Source organism: Artemia sp. Qi Xiang Cuo, chromosome 8, assembly GCF_049724085.1.
Source record: "Artemia sp. Qi Xiang Cuo chromosome 8, ASM4972408v1, whole genome shotgun sequence".
Lineage (NCBI taxonomy): Eukaryota > Metazoa > Arthropoda > Branchiopoda > Anostraca > Artemiidae > Artemia > Artemia sp. Qi Xiang Cuo.
Window position 1 is genome coordinate 21,786,856 of NC_142801.1, and position 17,352 is coordinate 21,804,207.

General features: G+C 38.3%; 1 protein-coding gene across 4 annotated transcripts in view; it reads left to right on the plus strand.

The window, feature by feature from the left end:
- Positions 1-17,352, plus strand: part of rsh (Rap GTPase activating protein radish) — a 263,202-nt gene that overhangs the window by 30,100 nt on the left and 215,750 nt on the right. For 3 of the 4 annotated variants that reach the window (XM_089093289.1, XM_089093292.1, XM_089093290.1), the window contains exons 4-5: positions 833-1,026; positions 16,864-17,027. In XM_089093289.1, the coding sequence (XP_088949415.1) occupies positions 833-1,026; positions 16,864-17,027 (358 nt within the window). The remainder of the gene's footprint in view (positions 1-832; positions 1,027-16,863; positions 17,028-17,352) is intronic. The other variant, XM_089093291.1, reaches the window with a different exon arrangement.

Genomic DNA, 17,352 nt, shown 5'->3' on the forward strand with positions numbered 1-17,352 from the left:
TAGGAGAAACATAACACCTAAAGGTCATTCTAAGAGATTCAAAAAAAAAGTTGAAAAAATACCATGTTAGAAAAAAAAAAAAAAAGTATAAAAAAATGGGGGGAGGGGGCCCAAAAGTTGGAGGGGGGCTTTTAATAGAGTTAGCATTCCCTGAAATGCTTTACCTTTTTCGTTTCTATTTCTTCCAAATTTATCCCCTAAAATGTGTCAATCTGTTTCCCCCATATAATCCCCTAAAATTACGATTCATTTGTTTCGCCCAAATAATCCCCATAGCGTAATTTCTGAATTTTCCTTTGTTTTGGCATTCCTGCGTTGTCACATTTAAAATTCCCAGGAAACAATTCCCGTGTTAAATATATTCAATCTGTCTTGTATCTTGTTTGAATTTCTGAAAATACCTAAGGTGTTCCTAGTTACACTATAAAGGCTTCGAAAAAATATTTATCTCTCAGTTCAAAGAAAATGAAGCCTTTTAGTTCCTAATTCCCCTCATGATACATTAGAATTCCCCGTCGATTATGCAAATCCATTTCCCAGAAATCTAGTCTGATCTTGTCCCCTTCGTAGATAAATACCGTTAGACTCTCTCTTATCTGGCAATGTTGTAGACTCCCGTCTGGATTCTATGCCCATATATGGAGTCCCCCTCAAATGTCAATATGGGTTCCTACTAAAAGTTGAGTTTACAAATGGAACATAGTACAATTCACTAAACTAAGCACAGGATATAATAGTGTCGCTCTGATTGTGTGTGATTATATTTCGATCAAAAAGAGTGACTATACTGTCGCTGAATAATAGTTTTCATGATCCTCCAATATGTTTTCAGAGCTCAGTGACTGCAAATATATTCAGTCGTGTTATGTCATTAACTGAGGATGATCATAGGGATTCATATTCATCATTATGTAAACGAAGAGACTCAAAACAAGTTGGAAAATCGGGACGCATTCCTTCTATGCTCAGTGGGACTTCGACAAGTAAAACTATGACCTTCAATGCAGCTGTCAGTCCATCAGAAAGGTAGGGTCAAACCAATAATTTTGCTTAATATGGGTTCGAGCATCCCTTGTCCAACTTCTACGGTTAATAGTAACTTCCCCGGATTTCAAGGCCGTATCCAAAGGGGGGGGGGTAGGGGGTTTGAACCCCCCCCCCCTCCCGAAATGTTTTTCTGACTTGTAAAAACATAATAAAATGGATATAAACAAATTTTGTATGCTTTTTTTTAGTTTTTTTTGTATAACCCCCCTCCCCCCCTCCCCGAAAAAAAAAATGGATTAAAATCCCCTCCGAAAAAAAAATCCTGAGTACGGCCTTGCCGGGTGTAATCTGTAGAATATAACAACAAATACTTATCCGACAACTTGCGAACTGAGGCACTATAGGCAATTTGGCAAATAACAACATTTGTTAGATGCATTTCATTGTAAAAATAGCTTCTTTAGAAATCCCTTAAGGTACCCCACATTTTACAAATATTTCCCTTTCTTGATCTCTGTGTGTAATCTCGTGTATTTCTTCCATTTCAGAAGATTGATTTTTTGTTTACATTTGACGTCACTTATCATCGTTTATGAATCTTCCAGAGTTATAGATGTAACTTAAGGCCCAATCTAAACGATATTTAATAACACTCAGATCTACCTAGCGTTAATTCGGGCCAAAAAAATTTTTCATTGGATTTTCTGATAGACTGAAAAATTCGACGAAAAATTCTAATTGGTATAAACTAGGGCTAACTAATTTCCGGTACCAGTAAAAACCTCATTACGAATGAATCTTTACCCGACAACAGGACCGTGTTAGGCAGTAATCCTCTTAACCTCTTACGTCATTCACATCTCGTGAAACGCTAAGGACAAATAATCGGGCTTATTGGATAAGTAATCTTAGAATGCTCGGGACGACTAAAGCGTGTACACAGAAAAATACCAATTTGAAGTAGTTTCTGACAGAAAGTGGCTAATTTTTTCAAGTGAAAATGATCAAGCAACGTCACAATGTGAATTCCGGGTGGCATGTCTGACTGAAAGATAAACCCTCAGAAGTCTTCTCTGAGAATTTCTAGACAAAACAAAGAGAGAATATTTTGATACCTGTCCTAAAGATGATACCAATAGTATTTTCCATTAGTATGATACTAAACATTCACCTGTATATCCTCCAAACAGGAAACTTTTATTCATTTTGAGCGAAATTTTGTCGGGCGAAATACCCAATTTGTAAAATCTGATCCGAAGTCGGTGAATCGAATATTTGTTCACACAAATATCGGAATATCCGGACAATTTTATCATTGGCTGAGGGAGAATCCGGCTACCGAAGCAGAATTCGAGTTTTGTTGGAACCTAGCTTGAGGACTGGACATGAGTGAAGTTTTCAAGCTGTAATATAACCATTCAATGATGGCATATTTTTCTCCAGTTTCAAAACTAGACAGTTTTTCTGGATTAACGCTCATTTGGAGCATTTTTTTTAGTTGACTTACATATTTCTAATGGTTTTACTCAATAAAACTGAATGTTTTCTTTACGGGATTTGCGGAAAAAAACTAGCAAGACTTAAGCAGTAACATCAATTCATGAAACGATAGGGGGAGGGTTCAAAATGTATTTTTCAATATCTAAATGGACACATTAATTTAGTTGTTAAAAAAGTTTCTCAATGAAAATAAAAGAAGCAGTTTCAATGCAAATGCCCCAAAAAGGATTTTTCGAAATTTAAGGGGAGAAGGGAGTCTAGGAGGACACAGACCCCCTTGGCTCACAATTGACGTCACTTATTTTAAGCTCGTCTGATCTCATTCAACATGTTGCTTGATGGCTTGACCAAACAAATATTCTTCTTTGAGTGCCCAAGTTTTAAAAATTTTAATGTTTTCCGAATGCTACCTTTTCTAAGAAAAAACAGCTTATCGTTAGAAAATATCCGCTCTTAATTCTCTCTAAGAAAGTGCTATGTCTGTCAAGCGCTTAAGATCTGTTATGTAAAAAACTATCTTTTGCCTTATATTAATTATTATATTGTTATTATTTTATTTCATTATTTATTATTACTTCAATATATTTCAACATTTCATTATATATTTTTTTTATCGTTTCTCTTTATTATTATCAATGTCCATTCTTTCATTACTGCATTTGGGCTTCTTATTTCTTTTTACATTTTTTTTTATTATTGGGTAGGCTACTTGATAGGTTTTTTTACGGTTATTATTTGATAGATCTTGACATGACTTTATTAACCAAAAGCGCTATACACAAAATTGGTACTAAAGAGACAGAGAGGTAACTCGTACATCTCCTTTAATAATAAAGGTAAAAATAAAGGAATTGTACTTCAATAATTCTCACGGAGCACAGAGGAAGAAGAAGAAGAAGAACAAAACAAAAAACATTGACTCATGGAGATAGTGAAGGGATTTACAAAATTCCTTTCCCTGTTAAGATCAAGGAGATAGTGACAAGAATGCTTCAAACTGTATGGGGCCTGTGGCTCGACTTTGGAAAATATCAATCTAAAAATACACTATATTTTCCTTCGAACAAAACATGATGCCACAAGCGAAGTAATAAATAAGAACGAAAAACTAAACAAATGAAAAAAACAAAATGAATGAGAGTCACTTGTAACACATATGAACATAAATATAATTTTTTACAAAAATAGCAATGGGGCATAGAAATAAATTTTTGTAAGTTGTGTAATTTTGTTTGTGTAGCATGATTTAATTAGAGTTAAACTGTTCACTTTGTATTGCCATGGCCCTAGGGATTTTAGACAATGATAGATGTCGTTATTATTATTATTATTATTATTACTGTTACTATTATACGAATAGATTGTGGACTTAGTAAAATCGATTTCTTAAACATGTTCGATTTTCAAAGAGAGTTTAAAGGCACAGAGTGCCTTTAAAAAAGTTTCATAATACAGTATACAATATAGCACATTATTCTAGTAAAAAGACTATAATAAAAAAATATATATATATGAGCAATGTACTGCCAATTGGGTGAGTCATCTGACAAAAGGGAAATTTAGACTATTAAGTTAGTCAAAGTGGCTTCTTAAAAAGGTTTTCAAATTGAATGCGTATATATATATTGGGTTGTTTTAATAGGGTAACTCTATTTGTTGGATGAGACTGCAAGTTTGGTGAGTCTTGCCAAAGACATATTTATTGAGCTTGTTCCCAAATCAAGTGAAAATGACAGTGAAAATTGAAAAATGAGCTATATAGTACTATGCAGGCTTATCCGAGTTTTGACAAGATTTTTGAAGAAACTAAATATCAGCTGAAGAAAACTGGAATCTTTAGGGAAGTTGTCCCCCTGTCCCATAGCAAATTACACCCCTAACAGATGGTTGACATATTCTAAAAGAAAAATTTCAACTATTAGATTTGTCAATGTGACTTCCCAAAATTTTTTTTTTAAATAGATAGCAAGACAGATTTATCCAACAAAACTTTAAAGAATAAAATCAAAAGCATAATCATAAAGAGCCTCCCGCAAGGCTCTTTGGCCGGGAATAGGAAAAATAAAAAAGAAATGAATGAAGAAAAGAAAACACACACACACATACTAGAAAGGAAAATGACGAACAGCCACCTACCACTGATTACTCGCTGAAGGCCAAGGCTGAGCAGAGTACTATGGGTAATAAACAATACAAAGATGCGTTTTCGAAATAGGCCAGAGACACCTACCGAATAAACGTTAAAAAGGTGGCAATGTCTCTTTTAAACGTGGGGATACCTACAAGAACTAATATACTGGGTATTGGATACTAATTATTCTGAGGCCTATTCTGTACATTAATAATTATTTACATAGCATTAATTCGAGCATAATTTTTGAATTCTGGAGCACAAGGATTAAAATGGAACACGTTTTGCACAATTTTTTCTAGAAATGTTCATATTTTTCGAAAATTGTATAATCTTGAACTTGATTGCAAGAGATATTTGGTGTCATAGAGGTGGCAGGGGGAATTGCCCTTACTGTAGCTTTTCGCTTATGAGAAAGATAACTTGCCTTGCATCATTATGAGAAAAACCCATCAGGTTGTCTTTCTTCAGAAAAAAGTCCTTCAACTTATTGCAAAATGAGAGAATCATTATAAACGATTCCCGGAAATCAGGGGAACCAGAAATGGGGATCATTATCGTGGGAACAAAAAATCTGAGAGTCATTATAAATGCAGAAATTCCGAAATATATGCCAATTAATGGGCCAAATTTGTGCCAAAATCGATGAACATCCGGGATAAGAGCATCCACATCCATTCATTAGGCTATTAGATACTGTCTAAAGGAAAATCTGCATATTTACTACTACTACTACTAAAAACTCACTGCACCACTAAGCCGCCTATGGCCAACACAGTGTCGCACGCTCCTCCTCCATCCTGATCTATTCAAAGCCTGCCTACTTAGTCTACGAGCATTACATACTACATACTTAGTATATAACATATGCTAATTGTTGTATATACATCTACTTGAATTACTACCTCGTATTTATTTGACAGGCAATCGATTGCACTTGCGAAGACGTTGCTGTTCTTAGCGTTAGTTCAGTTTATGATAGTGACTGCCAAGTCATCAAAATTGTGTTACTTCATTACGGCATGAAAAGGCCATTTCAGTTTTACTATATTATTGTTATTGTTGTTCATATTTCTATTAATAGCAGTATTCCTTCTACTCAAGTCGGTTAAGTAGTCTGAAAATCTATCAAAATAAAAGAGAAGTAATTTTATCTTGGAGGTGGAAAACTATACTTCTTAGAATAAGAGCCACTAAAAACGAGACTGGACAGTCCAATTTCCGCCGGTGACCACCGATTTATCAAAATTACCATAAAATTTGTTGGCAATCCAATTCTTGAGCGTTCGGTTGACGTGATACCTCACATTACCACACCATAGACCGTCATTTCCTTCGACTGCTGACACATCTTCTAACAGCACTATCTATATATTTAGATTTTGAGCCCCTTCCTCACTAATACATTTTTTTAGTAGAGGGCTGGATTTTTAGTACTTCGAACTGAAAATTTAACGAATCACTACCAAAAACCGAGATTCTTTGTCCGCTCGAAAACCCATTCCTAGAAAATATGTTTTTAAAGATTTTCAAACGTTCCATAGTAGTAGAGATGACCCTAAAGGTCCGAACGGGACTCCTTATATGGGCATAGAATACTGACGGGACTCCATATATGGGACATAGAGTCCTTAGGGAGAACACGTGGTTAATGGGGTCAATGACCTAAATTTCAAAGTGTGTCAACAACAACAACATCGACCTTGACATTCGCTGAGAGCGTGCACTTACAACAACAACAACATCGACCTTGGAACACCTGTGCTGTCGACCTCAATTCACCTATCGTGAATCAATAATTCCCCTTAGAAACAACAAATTAATTTCCCCTTTCTTGACAGATCAATCAACCAATGAAATCATCTGTCAGACTTTAAAAATTTTCGCATAGAAACGATTCTCCAGGAATAGATCCAAGTCATTAATGTCTTTGCCTCGGAAACAACTCTTTTGGTCGAACTCCAAAGGATATTAATAGACAAAGGCCATGGAAACAATTCTCCAAGAAACATCTTAGCGATGAATTGTTTTAGCGCGGGAATCAGGTTTCTTATTAATTTGAAATGCATTAGCGCAGAGATGCCAAAAACAAAAGGAACACGCTGAATTACGTATAGGGATTATTTGGGCGAAACTGTTCTAGACAGGTTATGGAACTATTTCGGCGAAACAGTTAGAGACATTTTAAAAGATGATTTTTGAAGAGATTTTAGAAGAGAATTTAATGGTGAAACTCTGTGGTCGTTATAATACACAAGTTTCATTTGAACAGTGTTGTGAGGTCCTCTAACTCAACCCCAAAGGGTTCCAATCCTCCTACCCCAACCCCGAAGGAAGCCCCCGGTCCTCAAAGGCCCCCCAAGCTCCCAAAGGGCCACCGGCGCCCCCAAAGGCCCACCCAGACCCCCAAAGGCCATCCCCGGGCCCCCCAAAGGCCCATCGAGCTCCCAAAGGACCAACGGGGTCCCAAAGGCCCTCCACCGGTCCCCAAATGTCCCCCACGGCCCCAACAGCCCCCACGGACCCCCCAAGGCCCGCCCGGTGGCCCCAAGGCCCTCCCCCGGCCCCCCAAGGTCCCCCGGACCAGAGAAGCACCGCCAGGATGCGCCGTGGGCCAGGAAAGCGCCGCAGGATGCGCCGCAGGGATGCGCCCGGGGTCAGGAAAGCGCCGCAGGGGATGCGCCACTGGGAGGCGCCGCAGGAATATGCCGCTGGATGCGCCGCAGAGGTGCGCCGCAAAAAAAAAAGTAAACTAAAAAGTAAAAATTTCGAAATGTTATCCCCCAAACGCCCTCCTCAGACCCCCAAAGGCCCTCCCCTGGACCTCAAAGGTTCCCCCGGCTCCCAAAGGGCCAACCGGACCCCAAGGGTCCCCCGGGCCCCCAAAGGTCCTCCCCCGGTCCCCAAAGGTCCACTGGGCTCCCAAAGGCCCTCCCCCGGTCCCCACAGGCCCCCCGGGCTCCCAAAAGACCACGCAATCCTCAAGGGCCCCCGGCTCCCCCAACGCCCACCCGTGGCCCCAAAGGTCCTCCCCCGGTCCCCATACATGCACAAAAAAACTTACACACACAAAAAAACTTACACACACACACAGAAACTTACACACACACACGAAAACTTACACACACACACGAAAACTTACACACACACGCCAAAACTTACACACACACACACACACACACAAAAACTTACAAATGAACACAAAAAAAAAACAAACACACACGCACAAAAACTTACACACACACACACACACACACACACACAAAACTAACACACACACACACTAAAACTTACACACACACGCCAAAACTTACACACACAAAAACTTACACACACACACACACACAAACTGATACACACACACACACAAAAAACTAACACACACAAAAACATACACACACACACACACACAAACTTACACACACACACAAAAAACTTACATCCACACACAAAAGCTTAGACACAAAAAAACTTACACACACACACACAAAAACTTAGACCCACACGCAAAAACTTACATGCACACAAAAACTTACATGCACACAAAAACTTACACACACACAAAAACTTACACACACCCACAAAAACTTACACACACACACAAAAACTTACACACACACACACATAAAAACTAACACACACACACAAAAACTTACACACACACACAAAAAAATACACACACACACAAACAAAATAACAAACAAACAAACAAAAACTAAAATCCAACAGCACACGAAAAAAAACAAGCAGACAAAAAATGACAAGCACACACAAACAAACAAAAACACACACACACAAAAATTAGACACACACACACACACGAAAACACACACACAGAACCCACAACATACACACACACACAAAACTTACACACACACACACACACACACACACACAAAAACTAACACATGAACACAAAAAAAACTCAAAAACACACTCACAAAAACTTTCACACACACACAAACACACAAAACTAACACACACACACACGAAAACTTACACACACACGCCAAAACTGAAACACACAAAAAGTTACACACACACACACACACACAAAAACTTACATATGCACACGAAAACTTACATGCAGACAAAAACTTAAATGCACACAAAAACTCACACACACACACACAAAAAAATAACACACACACACACACGAAAACTCACACACACACGTCAAAAATTACACACACAAAAAAAAAAACACACACACACACACACACACACACAAACTTACACATGAACACAAAAAAAACTCACACACACACACACAAAAAATAAAACACACACACAAACACACACAAAACTTACACACACACACACGAAAACTTACACACACACGCCAAAACATACTCACACAAAAACTAACACACACACACACACACACTGATACACACACACACAAAAAAAACTAACACACACAAAAATTTAAACAAACACACACACAAAAACTTACACACACACACAAAAAACTTACATCCACAAACAAAAGCATAGACACACAAAAACTTACACACACACACACAAAAACTTAGACCCACACGCAAAAACTTACATGCACACAAAAACTTACATGCACACAAAAACTTACACACACACACAAAAACTTACACACACGCACAAAAACTTACACACACACAAAAAAAATACAACACACACACACATAAAAAAAAAAACACACACGCAAAAACTAAAACAAACACGCAAAAACAAACACACAGACTCAAAAACACTTACACACACACACACACACAAAAACTTACAAATTCACACGAAAACTTACATGCACACAAAAACTTACATGCACACAAAAACTTACACACACACAAACACACAAAACTTAAACACACAAACACACTAAAACTCACAAACACACGCAAAAACTAACACGCAAACATAAAATTACACACACACACACACACACAAAATTACACATGAACACAAAAAAAAACAAACACACAATCGCACAAAACTTGCAACCACACAAACACAAACACAAAAAACACAAACAAACACCAACACTAAAAAACACACTCAAAAACTAACACACACAAAAACAAACACACACTCACACACACACACAAAAACTAACACATGCACGCGAAAACTTACATGCACACAAAAACTTACATGCACACAAAAACTTACATGCACACAAAAACTTACACACACAAACACACAAAAACTTACACACACACACGCCAAAACTTACACACACACAAAAACTTACACACACACACACACACACACAAACTTACACATGAACAAAAAAAACTCACACACAAACGCACAAAAACTTACACACACACACACTCACAAAAATTACACACACACACACGAAAACTTACACACACACGCCAAAACTTACACACACACACACACATGCCAAAACTTACACACACACGCCAAAACTTACACACACACACACACACACAAACACTTACACACACAAACACACTAAAACTCACACAAACACGCCAAAACTTACACACACAAAAAAAAATACACACACAAACACTAAACAAAAATTAAACATTAAAACAAAAAAACAAAATCAAAAACTATAAAAATAATACACACACACACACACACACAAAAATTACACACACACACACGAAAACTCACACACAAACGCCAAAAATTACACACACAAAAAATTACACACAAACACACACACACACAAACTTATATACACACACACACAAAAAAACTAACACACACAAAAAATAACACACACAAAAACACACAAAAACTAACAAACACACACAAAAAACTTAAATCAACACAAAAAAGATTAGACACAAAAAAACTTAAACACACACACACAAAAACTTAGACCCACACGCAAAAACTTACATGCACACAAAAACTTACATGCACACAAAAACTTACACACACACAAAAACTTACACACACTCACAAAAACTTACACACACACACAAAAAATTACACACACACACACACACATTAAAACTTACACACACACGCAAAAACTTACACACACACTCAAAAACTTACACACACACACACACAAACTTACACACACACACACAAAAACTTACACATGCACACGAAAACTTACATGCACACCAAAACTTACATTCACACAAAAACTTACACGCACACACACACAAAACTTACACACACACACACACAAGAAAACTCACACACACACGCCAAAACAAACACACGCACCAAAAAATACACACACACACACACACACAAAAACAAACGAAAGAACACAAAAAAAACTCACACACACACGCACAAAAACTTGCACACACACACACACACACAAAACTTACACACACACACACCAAAACTTACACACACACTCAAAAACATACACACACAAAAACTGACACACACACAAACACACAAAAACTTACACATGCACACGAAAACTTACATGCACACAAAAACTTACATGCACACAAAAACTTACATTCACACAAAAACTTACACACACAAACACACCAAAACTCACACACACACGCCAAAACTTACACACACACAAAAACTTACACACACACACACACACACACACAAAAACTTACACATGAACACAAAAAAAACTCACACACACACACGCACAAAAACTTACACACACACACACTCACAAAACTTACACACACACACACGAAAACTTACACACATACTACAAAACTCACACACACAAAAACTAACACATGCACACGAAAACTTACACACACACACACGAAAACTAACACACACACCCAAAAACAAAAACACACACACACACACACAAAAACTTACAAACACTCACCAAAAATTACACACACACACACACAAAATGAAACACACACACAAACAAAAACTTACACATGCACACGAAAACTTACATGCACACAAAAACTTACATGCACACAAAAACTTACACACACACAAAACTTACACACACACAAAACTCACACACACACACGAAAACATACACACACACTCCAAAACTTAAACACACAAAAAAAATAACACACACACACACACAAAAAAAAACATACACAAGAACACAAAAAAAAAACAAACAAAAAAGCACAAAAAATTACAAACACACACACACACACACACACAAAACTTACACACACACACACTAAAACTTACACACACACACCAAAACTTAAACACACAAAAACTTACACACACACACACACAAAAAAAAACTTACAAATGCACACGAAAACTTACATGCACAAAAAAACTTACATGCATACAAAAACTTACACACACACACACACACAAACAACTTAAAAACACACACAAACTAAAACATACACACACAAGCCAAAAATTAAACACAAAAAAAAAAAAAAACAAACACACACACACACACAAAAACTTACACATGAACACAAAAAAACTCACACACACACGCACAAATACTTACACACACACACACACACAAAACTAACACAAACACACACGAAAACTACCACAAAAACTACAAAAATAACAAACAAACAAAATAACACAAGAACAAGAAAAATTAAACACAAAAACAATATTAATAACACACACACTAAAAAAAAAAAACACACACACACACACACACAAACTTACACACACACACACACACACAAAACTTACACATGCGCACGAAAACTTACATGCACACAAAAACTTACACACACACAAGAACTTACACACACACACACACACACACGAAAACTTACACACACACGCAAAAACTTACACACACAAAAACTTACACGCACACACACATACACACACACAAAAACTAACACATGAAAACACAAAAAACTCACACACACACACGCACAAAAACTTACACATACACACACACAAAACTTACACACACACACCCTAAAAATTACACACGCAAGCAAAACATAACACACACACAAACTTACACACACAAACCCACACACACACAAACAAACACACACACACACAAAAAACTTGCACACACAAAAACTTACACACACACACATACACACACACACAAACTAACACAGACACAAAAAAAACTTATATACACAATCAATAGATTAGACACACAAAAACTTACAAACACAAACAAAAACTAACACACAAACGAAAAAACTTACATGCACACAAAAACTTAAATTAACACAAAAACATACACAAACACACAAACTTACACACACCCACAAAAAATTACACACACACACAAAAACTTACACACACACACATGAAAACTTACACACACACGCCAAAACTTGCACACACACACACAAACTTACACACACACACACACACGCACACACACACAAAAACAAACACAAGAACACGAAAACAAAAATGCACACAAAAAAATATACACACACACACAAAAACTAAAACACACACGACAAAACTAACACACACAAAAGCTAAGACACACAAACAATTACACACACACACACACAAACAATAACACACACACGCAAAAACTTACACACACACACACAAAAACTTACACACACACTCAAAAACTTACACACACAAAAACTTACACACACACACGAAAACATACGCACACACAAAAACTTACACACACTCACAAAAACTTACACACACACACAAAAACTTACACACACACACACACGAAAACTTACGCATACACACGAAAACTTACACACACACATTCCAAAACTTACACACACACACAAAAACTTACACACACACACACACACACACAAACTTACACATGCACACGAAAACTATATATGGTGATCCATTCAAACTGAACTATTCATGTACAGAAGTCTCTATTGGTATCCTTATTCTATACATATCTAGTAGGAGAAAATAAAAATTGCAGAAACAAATTTATTGTATGATTACAATATAAAACTCATTATGCATATCAAAAATGGGATTAGTCCACCAGCCTGAATGGTGGAAATCCACTAGCTCAATATTGGGGTCTCAGTCCACCAGCCTGAATGGTCGAAATTCACTAGCTCAGAATTAGGGTCTTAGTCCACCAGTCTGAATGGTGGAAATTCACTAGCTCAGAATTGGGGTCTTAGTCCACCAGCCTGAATGGTTGAAATTCACATTAGACGAGGTTACGTGCGCACACACATACAGAGAGAGACGACTAACACACAGGGACAACACACACAAAGAGACGACACCTAACCTTTTCCGGCGAGTATGGTTAGGTTAGGTTAGGCTAGATTAAGTTAGGTTAGGTTAAGTTAGGTTAGGTTAGCCCACGTACACTTCACTTAGGTTAGCTTAGGTTAGGTGAGAGACAAGCAAAAAGTTAGGTGTATGATTTGGTTAGGTTAGGTTAGATTAAGTTAGGTTAGGTTAAGTTAGGTTAGGTTAGCCTACGTACGCGGGCGTACGTAGGCTATCCTAGCCTAACCTAACTTAACCTAAACTAACTTAATCTAACCTAACCTAATCATACACCTAACTTTTTGCGTGTGGGTCTAAGTTTTTGTGTGTGTGTGTGTAAGTTTTTGTGTGTCTAAGCTTTTGTGTGGATGTAAGTTTTGTGTGTGTGTGTGAGAGTTTGTGTGTGTGTGTGTGTGTGTGAGTTTTTGTGTGTGTTATTTTTTTTTGTTTGTGTGTGTATTAGTTTGTGTGTGTGTGTGTGTGTGTAAGTTTTTTTGTGTTTAAGTTTTGGCGTGTGTGTGTGAGTTTTAGTGTGTGTGTGTGTAAGTTTTGTGTGTGTGTAAGTTTTTGGGTGCGTTTGTGTGTGTGAGTTTTTTTTGTGTTCATGTGTAAGTTTTTGTGTGTGTGTGTGTGTGTAATTTTTTGTGTGTGTGTAAGTTTTGACGTGTGTGTGTGAGTTTTCGTGTGTGTGTGTGTGTAAGTTTTGTGTGTGTGTGTGTGTAAGTTTTTGTGTGCATGTAAGTTTTTGTCTGCATGTAAGTTTTCGTGTGCATGTGTAAGTTTGTGTGTGTGTGTTTGTGTGTAAGTTTTTGTGTGTGTGTGTAAATTTTGGCGTATGTGTGTAAGTTTTTGTGTGTGTGTGTAAGTTTTTGTGTGTGTGTGTAAGTTTTTGTGTGTGTGTGTAAGTTTTTGTGTGTGTGTAAGTTTTTGTGTGCATGTATGGGGACCGGGGGGGACCTTTGGGGCCCAGGGAGAGTGTTTGGGGATCCGGGGGCCCTTGAGGATTGAGTGGTCTTTTGGGAGCCCGGGGGACCTTTGGGGTCCGGGGGAGGGCCTTTGGGCGCCCAGTGGACCGTTGGGGACCGGGGAGGACCTTTGGGGCCCGGGGGACCCTTGGGGGCCGGTTGGCCCTTTGGGAGCCCGGGGGACCTTTGAGGACCCGGGGAGGGCCTTTGGGGGTCTGAGGAGGGCGTTTGGGGGATAACATTTCGAAATTTTTACTTTTTAGTTTACTTTTTTTTTTGCGGCGCATCCCTGCGGCGGCTTTCCTGCGGTGCCTCCCTGCGGCGCATCCCCTGCGGCGCATCCCCTGCGGCGCTTTCCTGACCCCGCGGCGCATCCCTGCGGCGCATCCTGCGGCACTTTCCTGGCCCAAGGCGCATCCCGGCGGCGCTTCTCTGGTCCGGGGGACCTTTGGGGGCCGGGGGAGGGCCTTTGGGGCACAGGGAGGGCCTTTGGGGCACAGGGAGGGCCTTTGGGGGTCCGGGGGGCAGTTGGGGGCCTGGGGGACATTTGGGGACCGGTGGAGGGCCTTTGGGACCCCGTTGGTCCTTTGGGAGCTCGACGGGCCTTTGGGGGGCCCGGAGATGGCCTTTGGGGGTCTGGGTGGGCCTTTGGGGGGGCCGGTGGCCCTTTGGGAGCTTGGGGGCCCTTTGAGGACCGGGGGATTCCTTCGGGGTTGGGGTAGGAGGATTGGAACCCTTTGGGGTTGGGTTAGAGGACCTCACAACAATGTTCAAATGAAACTTGTGTATTATAACGACCACAGAGTTTCACCATTAAATTCTCTTCTAAAATCTCTTCAAAAATCATCTTTTAAAATGTCTCTAACTGTTTCGCCGAAATAGTTCCATAACCTGTCTAAAACAGTTTCGCCCAAATAATCCCTAAACGTAATTCAGCGTGTTCCTTTTGTTTTTGGCATCTCTGAGCTAATGCATTTCAAATTAATAAGAAACCTGATTCCCGCGCTAAAACAATTCATCGCTAAGATGTTTCTTGGAGAATTGTTTCCATGGCCTTTGACTATTAATATCCTTTGGAGTTCGACCAAAAGAGTTGTTTCCGAGGCAAAGACATTAATGACTTGGATCTATTCCTGGAGAATCGTTTCTATGCGAAAATTTTTAAAGTCTGACAGATGATGTCATTGGTTGATTGATCTGTTAAGAAAGGGGAAATTAATTTGTTGTTTCTAAGGGGGAATTATTGATTCACGATAGGTGAATTGAGGTCGACAGCACAGGTGTTCCAAGGTCGATGTTGTTGTTGTTGTAAGTGCACGCTCTCAGCGAATGTCAAGGTCGATGTTGTTGTTGTTGACACACTTTGAAATTTAGGTCATTGACCCCATTAACCACGTGTTCTCCCTAAGGACTCTATGTCCCATATATGGAGTCCCGTCAGTATTCTATGCCCATATAAGGAGTCCCGTTCGGACCTTTAGGGTCATCTCTACTCATAGTTACTTTTCGAACATTTCATAATCCAGTTAGTAAAATCGTACCGGTTTAATTTTATTTGCCCATTAATGGCAGTGAAAACAAATAAGTGGTGTAGGATAATTTCTTGTCCATCTTTTTTCCACCCCTTTCCTCGCTAATAGAGTTTTTTTTTTTAATTGAGCCCTGGGCTCTTGCTGACTTCGATCCGAAAATTTAGTGAATTGTGACCAGAAAGCGAGATTCTCCTTCTGCTCAAAATTTCAAATTTTTCCCTTCTACTCGAATTTTCAAGCGTTCCATAGTTCCTTTCGAACGTTCGATAGTCCAATTAATATAATTGTATCAGTTGAATTTTTTATTCGGCCTTTAAGGGTAGTGAAAACGAATAAGTGGAATAGGATAAGTTCACTTGTAGGCTAATTTCGCTCTCAGGAAATTTCTAGCGTATCGATTAGAATAAAAGAGACATTTCTGTTGCTAAACAAGAGAGGCTAGTTCAGAGTTCCTGCACAGACCGTTTGGAAGATTGAAAAAATTATGCTAAATAGCAGAAGACCTCTAAAATTTCAGCTTCTTACGAAATAGAATAATTTAACTCTCAAGTCACAAATACTACTTTCTCACTGTTTCTATTTCTTGCTTGTTATTCCTATGCAGTTTCTCTTATATTTTCCTTTCCTTTCTTCTATTTAGTTGTACAGCCTATTGTAATTTGATGCTTTGTAATCTCAGTCTACGCAAGAGGGACTACAGTAACCCTGGATTCAAGGTTGAAGATGCATCCGACTTTAGAAATGAAGACTCGAGTACTACTGCACTAACAGATGTTTACACAAAATCAACCACTTCAGGAACAAGTAAGCACTCCCATAATTAGTTGTAAGAAAAATAAAATGTTTATAAAATCATTTGCATTTAAATATCTGACAGAATTATATATCTTTAAATATTTCCAGAATGAGCATTCCCATAATTGGCATGTCCCAAAAATGAATTATCTAGGAATTCATTCTTTTACTGATTATTAAAAGTGTGTTCATCTTTTTAACAACGCTGTAGTGTATGTATACATGTAAGTACATATAATGTACTGAAAATTATTTCTCCTAATTCATTTTAGAGAATAAAGTTTTATTTATCTATTAATATATATTTTTTTATTAAAAAACAGCGACGAGTAGC